This window comes from Mirounga angustirostris, unplaced genomic scaffold (genome assembly GCF_029215605.1).
Source record: "Mirounga angustirostris isolate CCGP_5_RB_7025 unplaced genomic scaffold, mMirAng1.0.hap1 SCAF_15, whole genome shotgun sequence".
NCBI classification, from domain to species: Eukaryota; Metazoa; Chordata; class Mammalia; order Carnivora; family Phocidae; genus Mirounga; species Mirounga angustirostris.
Genome location: NW_026991723.1, coordinates 587,283 through 605,591, shown reverse-complemented (window position 1 = coordinate 605,591; position 18,309 = coordinate 587,283). Strand labels below are relative to the sequence as shown.

The 18,309-nt window shown below is 42.6% G+C and overlaps 2 protein-coding genes across 4 annotated transcripts in view; one reads left to right on the top strand and one right to left on the bottom strand.

Moving 5' to 3' along the window:
- CENPP (centromere protein P) overlaps positions 1-18,309 on the bottom strand; it is a 238,457-nt gene that overhangs the window by 24,115 nt on the left and 196,033 nt on the right. The window contains exon 6 of one of the 2 annotated variants that reach the window (XM_064579256.1): positions 6,237-6,748. The exons of the other annotated variant lie outside the window; for it this stretch is intronic. Coding sequence (XP_064435326.1) covers positions 6,614-6,748 — 135 coding nt within the window. The 3' untranslated portion in view covers positions 6,237-6,613. Of the gene's footprint in view, positions 1-6,236; positions 6,749-18,309 lie in introns of those variants that run through there. 2 annotated transcript variants of the gene reach the window in all.
- ECM2 (extracellular matrix protein 2) overlaps positions 13,469-18,309 on the top strand; it is a 32,977-nt gene continuing 28,136 nt past the window's right edge. The window contains exon 1 of one of the 2 annotated variants that reach the window (XM_045882071.3): positions 13,469-13,664. The gene's annotated coding sequence lies outside the window, so the exon portion shown is untranslated. The remainder of the gene's footprint in view (positions 13,665-18,309) is intronic. The other variant, XM_045882070.3, reaches the window with a different exon arrangement.

Sequence of the window (18,309 nt, the reverse complement as noted above, 5' to 3'; positions counted from 1 at the left end):
CTCTGTACTTTAGCTTTGCCCAGTTTTAAACCCAGTGTGGACAGATTCATAAAACATATTGCTTCCACTGTGGCTTCTATTGCCCAGGATTTTATGTGTGAGACTCCTCCATTATGTTGTATACAAGTTCATGTTGTTTGTTCTTTTCAATTCTCAATGGTACTCTGTGACATGAATATATCATTTTTTCCATTCTACTGTTAAAGAACATTTGGGCTATTACAAATAATGCTGCTGTGTCATTCTAGTGCATGTTTCTTCTTTTTAAAATAATTTTATTTATTAGAGAGAGAGAGAGAAAGCATGTGCTCGTGTGTGCACACGAGTGGGGGGAGGGGCAGAGGGAGTAGCAGGACTCCTGCTGAGTGCGGAGCCTGACCACATGGGGCTGGATCCCACAACCCTGAGACCATGACTGAGCCAAAAGCAGACGCTTCACCGACTGAGCCACCCAGGTGCCCCGAGTGCATGTTTCTTGATATATGTGTGTGCATGTTTCTTTTGGATACTTACCTAGGGGTGTGTGAGTCTTCAAATTTATGGACAATGTCAAAATGTCTATACCAATTTATGGACAAACAGCACTGTATGAGGAACCTGCTGCCCCATACCTCAAAAGTCTACACTGTCAGTATTTTTACTATTAATCATTCCGGTAGGTATGTAGTGGTATCTTGGCGATTTAAAATACATTTTCCCTTGGTGCGCCTGGGTGGCTCAGTCAGTGAAGTGTCCGACCCTTGGTTTCCCCTCAGGTCATGATATCTGGATCTGGAAATCCAGCCCCATGTGGGGCTCCGTACTCAGCGGGGAGTCTGATTCCCCTCCCCCATCCCTCTCCCGGCCTTCTTCCTCTGCCCCTCCCCCCACTCGCGCTTGCACACTCTCTCTCTGAAATGAATAAAGCTTAAAAAAAATTTTTCCTTTACTTTACCAATGAAGTTGAACACTTACATGTGTTTAATTGGCCATTTGAATTTTGATTTCTGTGAAGAGTCTGTTCAAACTGCTTGCCTATTATTTTACTGGGTTTCTTTCCCTATTGATTCCTGAAGTTCTTTCCATATATTGCCTGGGATATACCAAATGCTCAATAAAATGTATCTGCCATGCACACTGTGTATGATTGCTTTTACCATTCCATGTTCTCATACGAACAAAAACGGATCTACTTTGTTATTTTTAAGGCATTGTATAGATGTACAATAAGTCATAACGTAACCAATCTTCTGATAATCTTTAGGGTTATTTGTAGTTTTTCACTGTGTTATATACTACAATGAATATTCTTATAAGATATTTTTGTACATTTGTGCAAAAATTTTTGTTAGAATCTTAGCAGAATGGCTTAAGATTTAGAAAAGACAGATGAAATGACCTATATAAAGACTTTATTTTAAATTTCTATCAATAATGTGTGAAAGTGATTATTTTGGAGTTTTAAAATTCTCCTCTTCTGGAGGCTCCTGGCTGGTTCAGTCAGTAAATATGCAACTCTTGATCTTGGGGTTGTAGGTTTAAGCCCTGTGTTGGGTGTAGAGATTACTTAAAAAACTAAAATCTGGGCACCTGGGTGGCTCAGTCGTTAAGTGTCTGCCTTTGGCTCAGGTCATGATCCAGGGATCCTGGGATCGAGCCCCGCATCGGGCTCCCTGCTCCGCGGGAAGCCTGCTTCTCCTTCTCCCACTCCCCCTACTTATATTCCTTCCCTCCCTTTGTCTCTCTCTGTCAAATAAATAAAATCTTACCAAAAAAAAAAAATCTTACAAAAAAAAATTCTCTTCTTCTAGTTCCTGTACTTCCTGTGAACATTGCCCAAAGGAAGGCCTGGTTGTATATCACAGTCTATGACCTCCTTCAGTCGGGTAGCTTCAGTGCCATCCATCCACATGCTGCAGGATCTTGAATATCAAGCCTGGTGTATCTTTTGCTCTGCAGAACGGATTACATTACCTTTCTCGGCAACCTGTGTTTATCCCAGAAAATGGCCTTCCCGCCATTCTGTTCATATCAGAAACCTGGGCTTCATATATTTGATTCCTCCCCCTTCCCTTTCTCTACACCCAGCTAACTCTTAAGTCTTGTGGATTTTACCTAATTATCTAATTATCTCTTGAGCTCCCCTATCCTCGCTCTTGAATCACTGCAGTAGTCTTTTAAATATGCTCTGCCTCTAGATGTGGCCCTTCCTTTCACGAATTCAGAAGGCATGCTATGCAGTTCTCTTTCTGAAATGCAGCCTTTGGGTAAAGCCCCAAACCTTCAACGTCAGGACCAAAGTCTCTGGGGATCTAGCTGCTTCTCTGCTGCATGCAAGCCCGCAGACCTCATGATCGCCTTCATTTGCCACAACCTGCGGGTTTCACCGCAGACCCTTCTCCCTCATCTTACCCCTCTGTATTCAAACGCTTAAATAACTTTTGAGTTTCATTTTACGTGTGACTGCGGTTGTATTTAATAAATACTTTCATCTGTTAGGCTTGAGATGACCCCAGACATTCAAACAGACATGTCAAGAAAGCAGCTGGAGATTAGCAGCACACAGGTGATCACACTCCGTTGGAGAGAAATTATAGCTAGAGAAGGTTCCAGGCCTGAAGTCAGGAGGCGGAGGAACCATCCGAGATTAAGAAGAAAGACAGGGGAACAGGGTTGGAAAGACCGAGAGGACTAAGAGTTGGAAGGAGAGAGGGACGGCCATGTGTTGCCTGCTGCTGACCCGGCTCTGACAGCTCCACACAGGTATCTCCTGCCTGTTTCCATGACGCACCAACCTCCTGCCAAAATGGAGGATCCCAACCCTTAGCAGAGAGGACTCTCATCAACTCTAAGTAAGAACTACGTCACAGGCCTTTATTGTTGGGAGATTTCAGCACCGAGCTCAAGACACACTCAGTAAAAACTTAATGACTTAATCGTCAACACACATATGTGTAAGTCCTCAAGGAATTCACATACCACTTGGGGAAGACAGAAACTACTCTTTATAATATGAAGCAGGGTAACCAGGTGCCAGGGAACAAGTGTACCCCTGGGGAGAGCTGCTTGGAAAAGGGGGTGCCTCCATGAGGGAGCAGGGAAAGTGGAGGCTCAAGCTCGTGAAAGAGGGATCCTTGTTTGCTCTTAGTGTTATTTACCCCACTGTGGCAGGACAGACACGGGACGGAGGTGACATCTGAACTATTTACCGTACCACGAAGGGACAGAGGTGACACCCAAACCCTTCACTGGCAGAAAGATGCAGGGTAAAGATGAGCATTGTGTTTAAAAAATTTTTTTTTTAATTTGACAGAGAGAGAGACAGCGAGAGGGGGAGAGAGGGAACACAAGCAGGGGGAGTGGGAGAGGGAGAAGCAGGCCTCCTGCTGAGCAGGGAGCCCGACGCGGGGTTCGATCCCAGGACTCTGGGATCATGACCAGAGCCGAAGGCAGACGCTCAACGACTGAGCCACCCGGGTGCCCCGAGCATTGTGTTTAAAATACTATTATGTATGCATTACTTGCCTCAACACTTATGGATGATTTTAGTCTTTATATTTTCTAGCAATATCTAAATTTTCTATTCCGCTATAATTTAGGGGGTGGTTAGTCTTGTTCTTTTTAAAATCAGAGTTTCATTTGGGCAAAATGAAAATAACTTAATTCAAAAGCAACATCCTTGCACATATACAATAAGTCAGTAATTTCCAGAACACTAGTCTTATAAAAATCCCATAAATGCTTAACAACAGTTTGAAGACTGTATTTGTGTATCTGGCAGAATTAAAATTACGCTTTCTCCTTAAGAATGGAAATACAGCATAATAAATGAGGTGAACATGAATTTTTTCCTACTCCTGGACACTGAAAGATTCAACTGGAAATGAAAACATGACATCACCCACCAGTAATGAGGAAAAAATGAGGCCGTGCACAAACACACTATGTTCTGATTTATTAAACCTCAAGTGAGCTTCACTTTATCCCCCATGAGTGATGGGCTACACTGGTTGCCAAAGCCTTCATTTTTACTAAATATCTTTGTAAATATTGTGGTTGCTCTGGTCTGTGGCCACCTCCCTCAGACAGTGTATCAGTGGAAAAGAATCCCCATTCCCAGCAAATGTTAAAACTGCCATATGTGTAATCTTACAAACCTCATGCTAAGCATGGGTTTCAGGGTCTGCAGGAGAAAATTCCAGGAAAAGGCCAGTTCTGGAGGCTGTGGCTGCTCTTCCCAAAGCAGGAAGGCCACGTCCAGAGCACCAGAGGGAAGCACGTGAGCAGTGGACAAGAACCTGCCCCTGAGGAGGGTGTGACCCACCGACCCTCACTGGGCGCAGCTCCCCACACTGACCCTGAACGTTGGCGGCGACTGTCATCCCATCTGCTTTCCGGGCACGGGCGCTCTAGTTTGCACCCCCAGGCAGCTGCCTCCTGTGGCCTGATGGGCGTGTGGAGCCAGAACAGGGAGAAGGGCTGTTCCTGCCCACGTGGGGCACACTGTGATGCTAGCCTAGGTCTGCAGGGTGGGAGCACGCAGGGGCCAGGGGGCCAGGGGCTCCGGCTTGACAGTGGTGGAAAGAGAGACCAGACCAGCTCAGAGTCATAGGTCCCCCATTCTCAGCGACTAGTCAGGCAAACTATTTATCTCCAGGAAGTTCTAGTTTCCCCAGTTAGCCTCAGCCTTCCTCCTTTGTGGAATGGAGGGTAGAAGGGTGTCATCGTGTTGGAGGGTTTATTGAGATGGCACATGCAGCGCACCCAGGAGAACCAGGCATGGCGAAGAGGCCCTCGATGCCGGTCCCTGCAGGCCAGGATCCCATTCTGCCAGGGGACATACTGGACATGCCTGCCCTAGGTTATTTTAAAACTCGACAAAACGATGTAAGTGCCAAATGAGATGCATTACATCTTCAGCACTGAAGCGCACTTTAGTACACTTTTATGGCAAAAATGACTTACCGTAGTTTTTAAGAATGGAAATTAAACTATATATGCCAGATATATATATCTGGTTTTTTTACACAAAATTTCTTCTGAAACCGTTGTCTTGATCTCTTGTGAGAATATTACAAGTGTTAAAACAGGTTGGTGTGGACATGCAAAACAATATCCTGGCTTTAGGGACATGATATAAATGCACATCTCCAACCAAGCCTAAACTTTAATAACAGCTATAAAAAGCAGAAATTGAACTAAATTTTAAAACCTCTCCAACCAGTAGAACCAGTGGTTAGGTCAATCTTGCATCTCTGCATTTCCACGAATTATCTACAATAAAGAGTACAGGAGGAATAACAAGTTTGGGGGTGACGAGTACATGGTGCTCTTCCGAACATGCTCATGCAGTGCCTGGGAGCCGTCCAGGCCAAGTTGGCCTCATCTCCAGAGCAAAGTACATTTAGAAACCTATGGTGTCACAGACGAGGTCATTTTGGGGAAGTGCGCTGCATCACAATGAAACCACCACACCGAGTCCTTACCATGTTCCTGCAGATTTCTCTACCCAGAATGTCTTCTTCCTTGAACTATACTTTCCAATCTTAGTCCCAAACTTAGTCCTGGACGAGAGGGGGGTCTCTGAAACAAGGGGCCTCCTCCTCGAGATCACGCATGGGGCACTGACACCCAGAGCTCCTGCCCAACTGGCTTTGTTTCCAGGGTCCACGCAAGCCCCTTCCCTGGCTCAGTTGCCCTGAGGACACCCTGCAGTGCTGTGTGAGTGACCCTGGCCCAAAGGGTTTGCCTGTATGGGCTGGGTGTTCACATAAGAAGGCCACAGCTTCGGGCAGCACACAACATGGGGCAGAGGGAATCGTGGTGGACCAGTCCCCACTGCTGCCTGCCACCATGTTACCATGTTCTCGTGGATGCAAATTCTGAGTTCAGGATTCTGTGATCCCAGCTTTCTGGGTCATCAGAGAGGATACTTGAGAGGCGAGGAGAATGGAGCCCAACATAATTTATTTTACTGCCCACAAGCTCGATGTGTAACTTTGCACATTTGGAATATTGCACGTGAACCTTCATCTGAACCCGTCTCGATCCCTTCATGATCCCTTCATCCTTTCCAGTCTCCCAGACTGAATGTTCCTGCAGCAAAACAGGGAATGTCACTCCTGATGCTTTACTCAATTCTCAAAACAAGGAACTGGACTTCATCAGATTACGTCCTCCCATCAAGATGTCAGCACCTGGCATCCTCAAGTGGACCATTTGCTGGAGTTTGTCTCCACATCCAGATGTAATGCAGAGGAGCGCATCCACACCTTCTCACCTGACACATTCAGCACGGAGATTCAGGGTCTGGGCCCAGGATCCCGACCTAGAACCCCCCTGGCAGTCCACATGGACCATTCTACTAAGCCCACACCTGATCGCTCTCTCAGGGAGTGAAGGGAGTCCCCAAGAAGGGGGGACCTCCAAGGTCCTGTAGCCTGACACACCACCTCCAAGACACAGAATCACTTGAAACGAAATGGTCAAGCCTGTGTCTCAGAGGCCCCTCTTCAGCATTCCCAACAGAATGTCTTTCCAGTTGGTGGACTCGTAATCTCACCAGGCAGCTCAGGGCACCCGTGTGGTTATGAAAAAGAGTTTTTGTTTGTTCGTTTACTCCACAAAGCCCAAATCAGCCTGTCTGTACCTTTGTCCACTGATCCTGGCTCTGGTCTCTGGAGTGCAATCTCTCCGCCTCCGTTTCCCAGTCCCTGCAGACAACTGGCTGAAGGGAGGTGACCCCACGCCTGGCAGGGCCACTTCTCTCCTACGACAAGGAGCTGAACGTGACGAGTTGCACCGAAAATCATGACCAAACCATCCTAATTACTGCAGCTTCTTACCATAAGAGCTGAAATGCAGGACAGAAAAGTCCTCTGCCTTGTTCTGCATCAAGAATGGCTTGGCTATTCTTTCGTCCTTGTATTTCCATATACATTTTACAATTTGTCAAGTTCCACCAAAAAAAGGGAGGGGGGTAAACTATGAGGACTCTGGTTAAAACTGCATCAACTCCAATCAGTTTAAGTAGAAACAGTATCTTGCAATCCTGAATGTTCCATTCCCCAAAGCCAGTATCTGCCCTCCCCGTATTGCTGCTGTAATTTCCTTCAACATTTTCTCTGAAGAGAGCTTGCTCATCATTGCTTAGATTTACCCCTAAATACTTGTTATATTTTTAATATATTTGACATTTGATATTTAAAGCACATCTTCCCTTTCTCTAACTGTAGAAAGACACAACTGATTTTTTTTTTTTAAAGATTTTATTTATTTATTTGAGAGGGAGAGAGAGAGACAGCGGGAGAGGGAACACAAACAGGGGGAGTGGGAGAGGGAGAAGCAGGCTTCCCGGAGAGCAGGGAGCCGGATGCAGGGCTCGATCCCAGGACCCTGGGATCATGACCTGAGCCGAAGGCAGATGCTTAATGACTGAGCCACCCAGGCGCCCCGAGACAACTGATTTTTATATATTATGTATCTGGAAAACACGTTATATGATTTAATTATTTTTCTAAGTTATTTTTGATTTTGTACATATATACCATACCATCTGGGACTAACAGAATTTTTCCTTCTATTATTTAATTTGTTCGTTGTATTTTTTTCCCTTCTTCTTTTTCTTGCTTTCCTCCACTGGCCAGGACCATCATGGGCCTCCTTGTCTTGTTCCCAGAAAGGGGAAAATTTCAGTATTTCACCACTGAGTATTTTTTTAAATAACAACTTTACTGAGAGATAATTTACATACCATAAAAGTCACCCTTTTAAAGTATATAATTCAGTGGTTTCTAGTACATTCATAGTGGGGAGCCATACCCACTGCCTGTTTCTGACACATTGCAGTAACCCCATAAAGAAACCCCAGAGACTGCCCATCCATTCCCTCCCTCTGTGCATTTGCCTGTTCAGGGCATTTCACATGCGGTATGTCCTCTCATGACTGGCTTCTTGTGCTGAGCACCGTGTCTTTGAGGCTTGTCCACATGGTAGCAATATCAATGCTTTATTCCTTTTTATTACCGAATGATATTCCACTGTGTGGTTAGACCACATTTATCCATTCATCAGCGAATGGGGCATTTGGGTTGTTTCCACATGTTGGCTGTTAAGAACAGCATAGCAATTAAATTCGAAATTCATGGATAAATTCTCATGTGGATACATATTTCGTCTTCCTGGGTACATAGCTATGGGTGGAAGTATGTTGTTTTGTAGATAACTGTCAGACTAAGGAATTTCTTCCATTTCTACTATGCAAAAGCCTTCTTTCTTTCTTCTTTAAACATTAACATGATCGTATAATTCTTTTTTGGGGGGGGGTGGTTATCCTTAAATCAACCGGTATCTCTTGAATAAGCCCAATGTAGTCGTGGTGTATTATCCTATTTATGTATTGCTGGATTTGGTTTGTTAATATTTTAGTTTTGTGAATCTATGTTCATTAGTGAGACTGATCGATAATTTTCCTTTCTTGTAATATCCTTGTCAGGCTGTTGTATGGTTACACTAGCCTTAAAACATTGTTTGATAAAATCTGTTGATGAATAATACAGGTGTGTGGTATTCTTTGTGGGGAGGTGTGAAATTATGAATGACTCCCTCAATAGTTACAGACAATTCATATTTTCTATTTCTCTTTCTGACAGTTTCATTAAAATGTATTTTCTAGGAATTGTCATATTGTCTAACTTTCCTGGCAGAAAGTTGTCGATAATATCCTCTTAGTGTTCTTTTACTTGCTCTCAGAATCTACAGGGATGGCGTCTTTGAGTCCTCACGCTGGTAACCTGCACTCTCCTCCTCTTTGTTCCTTCATCAGCCTTGCTGCTGATTTTATTAGGTCTGCTTAAAAACAAAACAAAACAAAACCCCAGGGACACCTGGGTCACCCGGTCTGTTAAGTGTCTGCCTTCGGCTCAGGTCATGAGGTCCTGGGATCGAGTCCCTCATCAGGCTCCCTGTTCAGCGGGGAGTCTGCTTCTCCCTCTGCCTGCCGCTCCCCTGCTTGTGCTCTCTCTCTCTGGAAAATAAATATACAAAACCTTAAAAAAAAATTTTAAAAACTAAACCCCCAGCTGTGGCGCTATGGACATTGTTTCCTATTTCACTGACAGTTCTGCCCCCTGACATTTCTGGCAGACTCCCCCAGGGCAGGAAGCTACCCAGGGGCTCCAATTTTTTTTTTTTTTTTTTAACCACACTGGTGATTTTAAATTTTTATAGTGATCAGGCTTTTTCAGTCTTTGATGGTAAGGTTGGTAGAACCACCCAACCTGCCAGTATTTGATACAGAAAACTGATTTTTAACTGTGTACTTTTAAAATTTATGCCATGTGTATGTATTTGTATTAAAGATTCCAGAATATGAAAATCATTTAAACAATGAAGTGGCAGCGAACTGGGCATCCTCTATATTTACGGCTTAGTACACATCACAGAACTTCATGGAGACGCACGCCACAGCTCAGGAACGGGGACAGTCTACACCAAGGCACATTCACACACTAGCACTCCACTTACATGTGAACATTCCTTAGAGAGAGAAAGTCAGGAACAGCAAATGAAGCAGCTATCACACTTTGCTGTGAATTAGCTGAAGTCGTCTGCGGCACAGGAAGGCAGACAACAGACCCCAGGAGGTAACACCTATTTCTGAGAGTGACCTCTGTAAAATTTCCAAAATTTAGCTTTATCGAGGTGCCATCTACCAAGCTGTCATATGGAAAACAACCACACCCTTCTTTTTTTTTTTTAAAGATTTTATTTATTTATTTGACAGAGAGAGAGAGCCAGAGAGCACAACTGGAGAGAATGGCAGAGGGAGAGGGAGAAGCAGGCTTCCCACTTGAGCAGGGAGCCCGATGCGGGGCTCGATCCCAGGACCCTGGGATCATGACCTGAGCCGAAGGCAGACGCTTAACCATCTGAGCCACCCAGGCGCCCCAACCACACCCTTCTAAGAAAAACTAACTCCTCGGTACTCTTGAGCACAGGAGTAAAAATACGGCAAAGGTGACGTTACTCCAGTATGTGTTCCGGAGGCTGAACCTGTGCTGGCCGCCCTTGTGGCCTGGGCGCGGAGGGACCCGCTCACATCCCGCGGGGACGCACACCACACTGCAGGGCTACCGTCAGGGCCAACTTTCAGGACACAGTTACGGCTGCAGTAATAAAGGGGAGGGGACCTCGAATACCAGCATTTTCCACGTACTATGTGGTTAAAATAGTTTCTGCAGAAGGATTCATGTAACAGTCCATTAAGCCACAAAATGTTAGAGCAGGGACCTCAGAAACCAGAGTCCTGGTCTCTGAGCACCGTCAGTCTCGGCATCACGGGACGGCTGCTTGTCCTCTACACGTCTGCTTCAAGTCACCTCTTTTTCTGATGGCTTACATTCTTTTAGAAAGTCTTTTTCTGATCTGGTTATGAGCTCAAAATGTTATAACAACACAGATTACATGGTAAAGTCCCTGCATCACTCAGAGATAAACATTATTAAGAGTCTGATATTTATTCCTTGTTTATTCCTTCCTGTTTGTTCTCCAGGAAGGTGCTACTCTACACATTCATGAGAAGAAGGTAAGATGACATCACATGCACTGTTCTGACTTTCCTTTCTTCCTCTTGGGATATTGTGGAAAATTTGCAAGCCTGCAGAGCAACTCTCTGTCTCTCTACATAGCTTTAGGCGCCCACCGTCCCTGCTCCTTGATGTTACAATGTTGCAGAGTGCCTCCCTGGAGGCACAGACTTGCAGAGAAAGACTCTGGATGCATGTCTCCCTAGCAGTCAAATGCCGGGACAGCAAAGAGCTATTGCTAAGCTGTCCTCAAAGAGTATAAAGGTTTCTGTTTGTCCCAAACACTGTGTCCAACGCAGCATAACATTTTTTCCCTCCCCAAACAGTGTATGTGTTTCAAATCAGGCCACTTTTTTAAAAGAGAAATTTCAGATTCACAGCAAAATACAGAGGGAAGTACAGAGGTTTTCCATATATTCTCAGTCCACCCCTCATACATAACCTCACCTATTACCAACACCCCCGCTAGAGTGGTGTGTCTGTTACTATGGAAAACCTGTACCAACACATAATGATCACCCAAGCCCTTACATTAGAGTTTACACTTGGTATTATATATTCTACGGTTCTGGACAAATGTGTAATGACATGGATCCACCGTTAGGGTATCATGCTGGATAGTTTCACTGCCTTAACCATTCTCTGTGTTCTGTTGATTCAGCCCTCCCTCCAACCTGACCCTGGCAACCACTGATCTTTCACTCTTCTCCACAGTTGTGCCTTTACCAGAAGGTAATATAGTTGGAATCGTAAAGTATGTAGCCTTTTCAAACTGACTTCTTTCACTAGTAATGTGCATTTAAGTTTCCTCCATGTCTTTTCATGGCTTGGTAGAGCATTTCCTTTAAGCACTGAATAATATTCCCTTGTGTGGATGGACTGCAGGTTATTTATCCATCACCTACTGAACAGCATCTTGGTTGCTTCCAAGTTTTGGCAGGTATGAATAAAGCTGCTGTAAACATCTGTGTGCAGGTATTCGTGTGGACTTAAGTTTTCAACTTATTTGGGCAAATATCAAGGAGCATGGCTGCTGGAGCATGGTATGTTTAGTTTTCTAAGAAACCATCAGACTGTTTTCCAAAGTGGCTGCACCATTTTGCATTCCCACCAGCAAGGACTGAGAGTTCCTATTGCTCCACATCCTTGCTTGCATACGGCGTTGTCTGTGTTTTAGATTTTTGCCATTCTACTAAGCGTGTAGTGGTACACATTGTTGTTTAATCTCCAAAGTCCTTTTCTTTCCTTATTGTGTAAGTATTTTTAGAGGGGGAGGTGAGAGTCCTATCTCTAATGTGAGAATTGTCCCAAATGTTTGGTGATCCTGAGCTATCTGCTCAGTACTAAGAGTACAGGGTTAAAATACTGACCAAAAGCTTTGAACATGTGGGTGGGGATGGTCAACCTTGTGCTTATACTGAATTGTATTAGTAGTGAGTCTGGATTCTGAACATGGTGGGGAACTTCCCTGTTCCACCAGCCACCCAAGCCAAGTGGATGAGAACGCAGGTTCAATTTGGGGGCAGATGCCTAATACTTAGAACAAATGATGGAGACATCAGGAGGACTGGGGTCATCTGAGCTGCTACTCTTTTATTTTTTTTAAGATTTTATTTATTTGAGAGAGAGAGAGAGCACAAGCAGGGGAGGGGCAGAGGGAGAAGCAGACTCCCCACTGAGCAGGGAGCCTGACGCGGGACTGGATCCCAGGACCCTGGAATCATGACTCGAGAGGAAGGCAGACGCTTCACAGACTGAGCCACCCAGGCGCCCCCTGACTTGCTACTCTTAAGTGCAGTCTCCAGCAAACCTCACTGTTAGCAGCATTTATAATTTCTAAACCTGGAACACCCACATGTCTTTGGACTGTGGTGCTGTCTGTCAGAGTCTATGTGCCTTTAATGTTTAAGGAATTTCTCAAAATTTCTTTCTTCTAATAGTACTAATTATTTTGCAGTACAGTGTTACAAAAAAAACCCCAAACAACAACAAAAACCCCCAACAAATATAGTTTCTGTTATTTTCGGAATTGGGGTGGCCCACGTGCTTAGTCAATCATCTTGATTTGATCTACCCAGGTCATTTTAAGATTTTGGAATAACAAAAATGTAGCTCCTGTCAGAAAATTTGGGACACCTGAAGTAGAATAATAAGAATCTTAAAGATAGCTATTATATAATTACCTAGTCTATGACGGCATTTTACATACGATATTCATTTTATTTGCACAAAAATTTGAAAGATAGGTATTATCATCCCAATTGTACAGAGGAATAAACTTTAATCAGACACAACACTAACTCATCCAAGGTCCCCATAAACAGCGGTGGAACTCTGCTCTCTGACCTCTTCATTTGTAGATTAAAAAAAACACACACACACACAAAAAAAACCCCCAAAACCCCCCACAACTGAGGCCAAAGTAGACAACCAATTCGCCAGAGTAACCATAATCAGAAGGCTCTAAGCTCCTATGCACATTTTCTTGTTATTGCTTCAAGGTTGGAAGTTACATAATTTCAGTGACATTAATATGTAACAGCTCTTTGCTTTGTTATGCTTTGTTAACAACACTGCAGGACTGGGGGGAGCAGGCAGAGAGACAAGCCAGATAACCCCACTACAGGCATCCCAGGAATGCACAGTCCTCAACGTGGCAACAAGGGTGTCTCTGGGCTCTGGTAAATCTCAAGTGGTACCATGTCAGCTGGTGTGAACTTTAAGATTTTTTTTTAATGCAAACAGTCTACGGAAACCACACATTTCTTAATCAGCCTCTACTTTTGAGCTTCCAGCCCCCGCCTTCCTGGCCTCCAGACTAATGCCTTCCCCTGCCTTTGCTTTCTGCTTCTCCTGCGATTTAGAAAAAATATTTCCCTTGGTAACCATCTTCCCTGGTTACTCTCTTGGCTGTTCTGCACGAAGATCTGAAAGGCATTTGTCCCCAAGGGAAGCAGTTATTTTAGATTTTACTAAGAAGTCAGTTAACATTTCTCAACAATCCTCTTTCTTTGTTTTAAAGAAAGCTCTGGTTCTGTTTCATTTTCAGCTGGAGACTTAAATGACACCAAGCAAAACCTACTTAGTTTAGAATTTCAGGTAAAAAAGTTTTTAATTTTAAGTTTCTACTAAAGCATGTGGAATGGTTTTAATATTTGGGTGTTTTATGTTGCAAATGTGTTTAACACTTGAGGAAATTAGCTCTTACTAATAGATTTTTAAAAGTTTAAAGTGTGCATTATGCTGCTTACTTGTTTTTTTTCAGGATGAATACTTCCCAAGTATTTTGAACTTTTACGGAATTAGGATTAAATATATTCTTATATGTTTAAATAGAATTACATGCTCAATAGAATTATAAGTTGGTTTGAAAATTACATTCTCTATTTTTAAGACCTAAAAGAACATGAAATATTAATTAAAAATATTTTTCATTTTTAAGCCTGTTGAGTGAAGTTAAAAGGGACAACTGACATTTCATGGCTTTGTGTAGAAGTTTAAAATTCTCAATTTAATGTTTTAAAAACTTACTTAAGACAGTTGATGAAAAACTTTAAATGGGAAAAGTTAACCAAGACTTAGATGGTATTTAATGTTGGGATAAAACAGGAAGTGCTAGAAAGAAAAATTTACTTGATAAAAATAACATCTACTGTGATTAGAGGATCATAAAATTTTACCTCTAGAAATATATTTACTCAATTGCAGAGTTGCTCATTAAAGTAAATATTAAACGTAATGCAAAGTTCTACATATCACTGAAAATAACAAAGGCCTAGCATCAACTATAAAGTTAGTATTTAAGAGGCCATTTTGTAAAAATCATTTAAACATTTCAACGAGACTGCTTAGATTCCGACTTTGTTAACATTAAGATAGCTCTGTAAATTTATTTTTGACATGTATATTTATTTTTCTGGATAAGTAAAGGTGAGCCAATTTTGGGGGGGGGGGGAAGAAAAAGCCTAAGGGAGATCTTCCAGGGTGTCGCTGGGGGAGGTCGAGCCCAGGCGAGGCCCTGGGACCACGGCCGTCTAAGATCCCATCCAGGGTGGGGCCCTATCCAGGACTGGGCTCCTCATAACTCTCACCCATTTCAGGATGGGGAGTCTGCACAGATGGCCGTCAATGCAAGACAATTTCCGTGAACTCCCTGCACGGCAAGTGCAGCCGAGACACTCTCCATCAGAGCCCACATCCCCACCACTCGGCACATGCTGCTCCCACTCTGGCTTGCGGCCCAACTTTTCACACTGCTTCCCCTGCTGCCACTGCAGCTCCTTGCCAACCCATCTGCTCACTTTCTGAATCGACTTTTATAACGTCAACTGCCTGTCAGCTGAGGGATTTGCTCCTCTCATACCCTTTGCATGTTAGTTCTACTAAAACTCAAGTAGGTGACATAGATTTATTCTAATGTAGTTTCATTTCAATGACCTCCAGCAGAGGTTTTTGAAGAGACAGTAATTAATGGGCATATATACTGAACAAAAGCTTGCATGCTGAGGTTAGCGGACAAGGACAACACCTCAGAGCTTGGTCCATGTGTAACCGGCCTGGGGAGGAGGACGCTGGATGATGACGTTAAAAAGAACTAGTGACATTCAAGAGGACACACTGAGCTGACAGTGCACCCTCTCCTCTCACCACACCCTACAAGTAACAGAAGATCTCTTGCAAACAAAGACCGAGGGAATGCACAATTGCACTAGGAGCTAAGAAAGGGAGGGGCTCCTGGCCAGACAGACCCCTGGAGGAGCCCCTCAGCAACCAGGAAGCAGACTGAAAAAGAGACTGAGTAAAGGAGAGCTTGTATGGAAAAGCAGGTCGTCGTTAGGTTAAAAGATCCCAAGGATAAATTAAAAAACCAAAAACCAAAACAAAACAAAATGAAAACAAGCCTACACATTATAGTAAAACTTCTGAATATTAAAGATGAGTTGAAAATATGAAAACAACTTCCACAGAAAGAGGGAACAAAAGATTTCTTACAAATGAGATGAGAATCACATTTAAGTTAGACTTCTAACACCAGCGAATGGACAACAGCTAAGGTTTGGAGGAAAACAATTTTGAAATCATTATTCTATTTCCAACTAAACAATGATATTTTCTGATATAAGATTTCAAAAATTTTAAAATCCAAAACATTCTTTTAGAGAAAGAGGATATATTTTATCAGGAAATAAAAGTAATCTGAGGGAACTCCTGGTTCTGATAATGCAGACTAAGCACCCCAGAGCAGTAGCTGCTGAGAATGATTAGAGGAAAAGAGCAAGCCTAATAATTGGGATAGAATTGAAACCAAATAGGTTTTGAACAGCTTTTCTTCTGAAGGCATCTAGAAGGAGGGTCCAGAAGAGAATTTCTTTGTAGCTTTAAAACAGCCTCAGGAGGCAAGAGAGAAATAAAACTCTAGGAACTGGGGCGTCTGGGTGGGTTGAGCATCTGACTCTTGTTTTCGGCTCAGGTCCTCATCTCAGGGCTGTGGGATCCAGCCCTGCATCATGCTCTGCCCTCAGCAGGGAGTCTGTTTGAGATTCTCTCTCTCCTTCTGCTCTTCTCCACGCCCCCTGCACTCCCATGCACACACACTCTCTCAAATAAATAAGTGAAATCTTTAAAAACAAACAACATGAAACAAAATAACCCATCTAGGAACAGGCCCATGCCAGCAGCAGGGTGAAGGGAGGGTGATGTGGTGAAGTCCCCAGGCTTTGGTTTGGAGCCCAGTGTAATTAGTAATTAGGTACAGTGAGGCTCAGCTTCAGATCACTCAGTCTGTAACTGGTAGTGCTTAATCTCATGCCCAAAGCAGATGTAAATCCTTCTGAGATAAGGAATGTATCACCCAAGGCTTCAAAGTATTTTCCTAATTTTCATTATACAACATCTGGTCCTCAATCAAAAGCCATCAGGCATATGAAGAAACAAAACAACACAGCTACAACCCCAGGGAAGTAACAGACAATAGAAATCAAGTCCAGAAAATGGGAGTCTTCAGATACAGACTTTAAGAAAAATGTGATTAACATGTTTAAAAAGTAAAAGACAAGACTGAAACTTTCAGTAGAGAATCAGAAACAATGAGAAGAACTCACTGAAAACTCAAAACCTAAAACCCACACAATAACAGAATCAAGAGAGTCAATGGACGGATTTGCTGCTGGAGAGACAGTGAATTGGGATAGAGAATGACCAGGATAATTCATGGAGTGACAGGGGTGAAGACAACGGGAGAGGGCAGACACAGTGAGAAGGCACCCTGCAGGTGCGGCCCTGAACAGAAACAGGACAGAAGTGGGAAAGTATTAGGTGGAGGGATAAGGGCTGATAAGTCTCCAAATTCAATGAACATGAGGCCATAGACTGAAGAAATGCTGTAAGTCCCAAAGAGGATAAAAACAAGAAAATCCTATCTCTGTACAATAGAGCAAAACAGCTGGAAACCAAAGCCAAAAAGACAACATCTCAAAAGCAGCCAAAAAAAAAAAAAAAGTTACTTTTAAAGGGAAATAATCAGGTTGGCAGATGACTATTCAATCAAAACTAAGGAAACAAGATGTTGGAATGAAATCTTCAAAATGATGAAACAAAAAACTTGTCAACCTACAATTCCATGTCTAGCAAATACATTCAGAAAGACATAATACATAAATCTTTTCAGATACACACACACAAAAAGATCTGGTCACCAGTAATCCTACATTAAAGCAATTACTAAAAAGTGTTCTTCAGTCATAAAGAACATAACCCTGACCCTGACAGAAGACTGACACTGTGGGACAGAATGAGGAGACACGAAAGGATAAATGATTAGGTAATTCGAAAGCACTGGTTCTCAGGTGGGGCAGGATGATCCCCTCCCTCCCCGAGGATACATCTGGTAATGTGTGAAGACATTTTTGCTTGTCATAGTCGAGGGGAAGGTGCTGGTTGCATCTACGGAGTAGAGGCCAGGGATCCTACTAAATATGCAAAGGCCAGCCCCCACCCCAAAAAAGAATGATCTAACCCAAATGTTAATAGTGCTAAGGTTGAGAGAGCCTGACTTAAATGAACAATCATCACCATCCTCTTCTGAGGACGTAACATATATAAAGAATTAATATGATGGACACAGCACTTGATAATACTTGATAAGATGTATGCAGTAATCTCTACAAAGAGAACAGTAAAAAGTATAAATTAGTAACAGAACAATAAAAACTCAGTAATCAATTTTAAAACCAATTTGAATTTTAAAAAGCAAGCAAGAATGAAAAAAAAAAAAAAAGAAGAAACAACAAACCAACCAGAGAACAGGCAGGAGAAGTAGAAAGCAAATAGTCAGAAAATAGATCTAAACCTAAACATATCAAGTATTACATTAAATATAAATAGACTAAATGTTCCAATTAAAAGACAAAGACTGTCAGATTGCATTAAAAAACTCCATATGCTAATATAAAGTATACTGAAAATATAATACTATAGTAAGATTGACAGTAAAATGATAAAAAATTATATCAAGCAGCTGTGTACCAAAAGAAAGCATATATATTACCAAAGTAGATCTTATGACCAAAAAGCACTACTAGAGATATAAAAAGTACCTAATGATAAAAGCACAAGATATAACAATTCTAGATTTGAATATACCTATAACATAGTCTCAAAATATATTAATAAACATGACCAAACGACTTATAAATATTAAACTACATCCAAGAATAAACCCAAGGGATGATATAGTTCAAAAACA